The following is a 3,787-nucleotide window of genomic DNA, read 5'->3' on the forward strand; positions in this document are numbered from 1 at the left end:
GCTCAAATCAAATAACAGAAAGTTGAGCCCTTAAATATACGTATAACTTTTTATTTTGCTTCCATAAGATAATATCCTGGAAAAATAAAAGATAGTACTCTGTCAAATTGCAAGCACCATTTTATTAATACTGAGTATTAATAAAGAGTAACCACCATTTTCATAGTTTTATAATGTTAATGCAAAAGTTTGGGACAAGAAAGAATCTTGACAACTCTAGCCAAATCAAATGATATAGCCTTGTTTTAAATTTTCAATTTGCAATCTAAGCTAACGTTTCGATATAAATTTGGTTGAAATATGAAAAAGTAAAAAAATGAAGTTGTGTTAAAAAAGAATTTTTGGAAGTTGAAATTATATTTGGACATGCATTTTATTTGAAAAAAAGATTGAAGTTACGTGCATACCCTAAATCAATTTTTGGGAACCTAAAAAATGATTTCAATTTTTTTTCAAAAACTAATCTTATTCCATGAATAAACAATGTTTTCAAAAAAAAATTGAAAAAAATAAGAAGCCAAATCTATGGCCAATCGAGGAGCAATTATCTTGGAAGACCTTTGGAAAGACGCATTCATTTTACTTTTTAGCTTGAAAGAGTTATTTATAGGGCTTTACCAACTTACTCAACATTTTAACAATTTGGCCAAGATTAGTTCAAGTTGAGCAGAGGCGGATCTAGAATTTGAAGGTGGTGGGTGCCATAATTTCTTTTAGTGTATACCTTATAATGACTAATAAAAAATTAGTTAGGAATGTTTATTCGATTTTTTAAATAAGAAATCATACCTTAATTATAACAACACAAGTAAAATCAACATTTTCACTAGTTACATCTTTTTTTGTATATTAAAAATAAATTTACACAAGATAACATCTTCAATAAGGGAAATACATCAAGCAGAATAAGAATTTTTTTTAAAAATATCTTCAATAGATAAATTATACCCCACAAGTATAGAATTAAATAAACTACAAGTTTTTAAAAAAACAAAATCATAAATCTCATATTTTTCAAGCAATTCTTACGAAATTTTTGTCATAATTTAATAATAAAGAGATTTAAATTATATTTAAAAACTATAGAATAACACAATTTTTTATGATATAAAAAAAAGATGAATTTTTTTTATCTCAATCGAAAATTTCCATTAAGACCCAAATTTTTCGGGTATGAAAGAAGAAAACTCATAAATTTGAGACTGAGAGGAATGCTTATTTTATAGAATTTTATAATTTTGGAGTTTCTTTTTTGAGTGTTCTTGTTAGAGAGCACATATAAATAATAGAATAAAAAAAAAAAAGAAAATTACAAAAATAATGAAAAGATAAATAGAAATTTGGGAGGTAGCCAAAAAGGAAAATGATTGGGACAAAAAGAAATAAAAAGCACACGAAAAGGGAAAGTCGGACAAGGTTCAAGATAATTTCCATCTTGAATTTTACACACGAGAAAAGCTTTCAAAAAGATTTATCAGTCATGGTACCTTTGTCTAATTTACGACTGCGGGTGGTAGGATCAGATATTTAACCTAATTTAAGAAAATTTCAAGATATGTATATAAATTTTTTATCATCTTAGCGGGTGTCATGCCACCCCATTGTAAAGGGGTGGATCCGCCCCTGAAGCCAATGAAGGATCTCTGTAGTAGACAAAAACTGAACTTAATCTTGTTTTCGGTACATAAATTTAAAAAGTGAAGATCATTGTAGTGGCAAAGCTGAAGTATGTGACATAATATTCAATAAGTAAACGCAAAAAGAGAGATATTTGTAGCAGCAAAAACTGAAGTTAATTTTTGTGTTCATTTTTATGTATATGAATTTACAAGTAGTGCTGTGATACAACTTTTGTATAGCCCTTTGGGCTGTAACATCTATTCTTGACTATCTAATAACTCAAAGTATTGAGGAGGGACACTCGGGTTTTGATTAAGCGCCTGAAAAAGCATTCAAGCCCTTGTTCAAGAACCTCAATGGTTGACTCCATCTCTCGTAACTGATTCTGCAATTCGTCGAATTTGCCCTTCTTATAACACAATGCAGCATCAACATTGTCAAATTCATTGGCTTCTACTTGTTCTGTTTTCGAGCGTACAATCTTGGACAACAATGGCCAACTACTTGATTGAGATCCGGTTCCATTGACATGCAACAACAAGGACCTAAATAGGCCTAAGGTGACTGACTGGACCTCCTTTAACATGCTAACAACAGCCAATGTTTCGGGTTCTTCTGACGCGAGGACATTTTTCTTCATCATACCCTTCAAATCTTTAAGCGAACTTTGGATCATCTTCTTGGACTTCTTTCTAGAGGTTAGGTAGCTAGAAATAATGTCATCCATGTTCCGTCTTCTACGAAGAGCTGAAAGAAGGTCTTGTCTATTTTGCTTTTCATTTGACAAGAGATCTTTGATGGTTGCACAAACGTCTAATACCTTGATGTACCCCTCTAATAATTCATCGCCGTGTAGTGAAATGGCTTGTTGAATATGTGGTAGTTGAAGCAAATCTTCCGTGTAATCAAATAAGTTTTCAAGATCACCTAGTTTGCGGGTGAACGAAGAAAGGCACGAAGAGGTAGCCTCTGCAGATGATTTTACTCTACACAAATGCTCGTCGAATTGAGACACGATAGGGTGAGATGTGGAGGGAAAGCTACTAGAACGCGCATGCTTTAGGATAGTTTTCGATCTCAAAGGTGAGGGAGCCATTTGTTTTTTTCTTGTTGAAGTTGAGAAGACTATTGGAAGGTGCAATTCTAAATTCTGCTCCTTCTTCTGGCTTTTGTTTCATATATATAGAACTAGGGGGGACTAGAGAATAAGACTTGACTTTGATCTAGATCTAACACTATGTGGGATCATGTAAACCTATTAGGGAACTGTATCTTTATTAGTGATCTCTTGTTAGAGACGAAAAGAATATTGCCAACAGGTTTAACTTTTGTTGTTTCATCAAAAAATAATGTTGTGTGTATATATATAAATTACGATTAAAGCTTTATAAATTTTGTATAAATATTTTATTTGAACCCACTCGACAACTACTATTTTACGACTAAAGTTATGTATTTCTAAGATTGAACCCGCTTGCACAAAATCCTGGGTCCGCCACCGTTTGCATCCATAAATGGCACTCGTGCACTTCCTTCAATTTGATGCAAATTATCCGCCGGGTGAGTGAAGTATAACGTGACTCTCATTTGGATCAAGCTACCAAATAGGCGTTGTTTGTGCTCTGTCTCATACCAACAGTGCTTGGCACCAGATACTAGTATTGACTTGGGACAAAAATGAGTAGTAGTATTTTTAAATCATTGCACGATTGAGTAGTCTTGCCAATTTTCATGGATCTTGTGAATCAAATGCCTGGCGAGTTCCACCTATCTTTCACAAGTGAAAGAAAACTGTCCCAGCCTTCAAAGACAAAGAGCATAATATTACTACTGTAATTATCAATACAAATTAAACGTGCAAAAGAGATTGATAACTCTGTACACATTAAATGACAGTCTTGGTCTACAAGTAATTTACAATATAATTTAGTCTTGCCATTTATCAGTGATCATCTCGCTGTAGATAAAAAGAATCTTGACAACTCTGTATCCATAAATGGCACTCGTGCTCTTCATTTAATTTCAAGCAAATTATGGGGACACGATGCACTATGAAGAAACAGATAAGAAATGGTGGTAACACTAAAAAGTTTTAAAAAATTAACCACTTATTACTATTTCCTTTGCCAAACAGATACTTGTTGCGACCAAACATATTCACGTAAGT

At 32.6% G+C, this 3,787-nt stretch overlaps 1 protein-coding gene across 1 annotated transcript; it reads right to left on the reverse strand.

The window, feature by feature from the left end:
• Positions 1-1,891: 1,891 nt before the first annotated feature.
• Positions 1,892-2,716, reverse strand: LOC104219176 (uncharacterized). Its single transcript, XM_009769811.2, has one exon. It carries the CDS (start codon positions 2,714-2,716, stop codon positions 1,892-1,894), a length of 825 nt encoding a protein of 274 aa, XP_009768113.1.
• Positions 2,717-3,787: the final 1,071 nt, after the last annotated feature.

Source organism: Nicotiana sylvestris, chromosome 1, assembly GCF_000393655.2.
Source record: "Nicotiana sylvestris chromosome 1, ASM39365v2, whole genome shotgun sequence".
Lineage (NCBI taxonomy): Eukaryota > Viridiplantae > Streptophyta > Magnoliopsida > Solanales > Solanaceae > Nicotiana > Nicotiana sylvestris.

What these genes read in the sequence shown, in the direction of transcription:
- LOC104219176 (XM_009769811.2), bottom strand. Translation starts at nt 2,716, where the DNA reads ATGGCTCCCTCACCTTTGAGATCGAAAACTATCCTAAAGCATGCGCGT.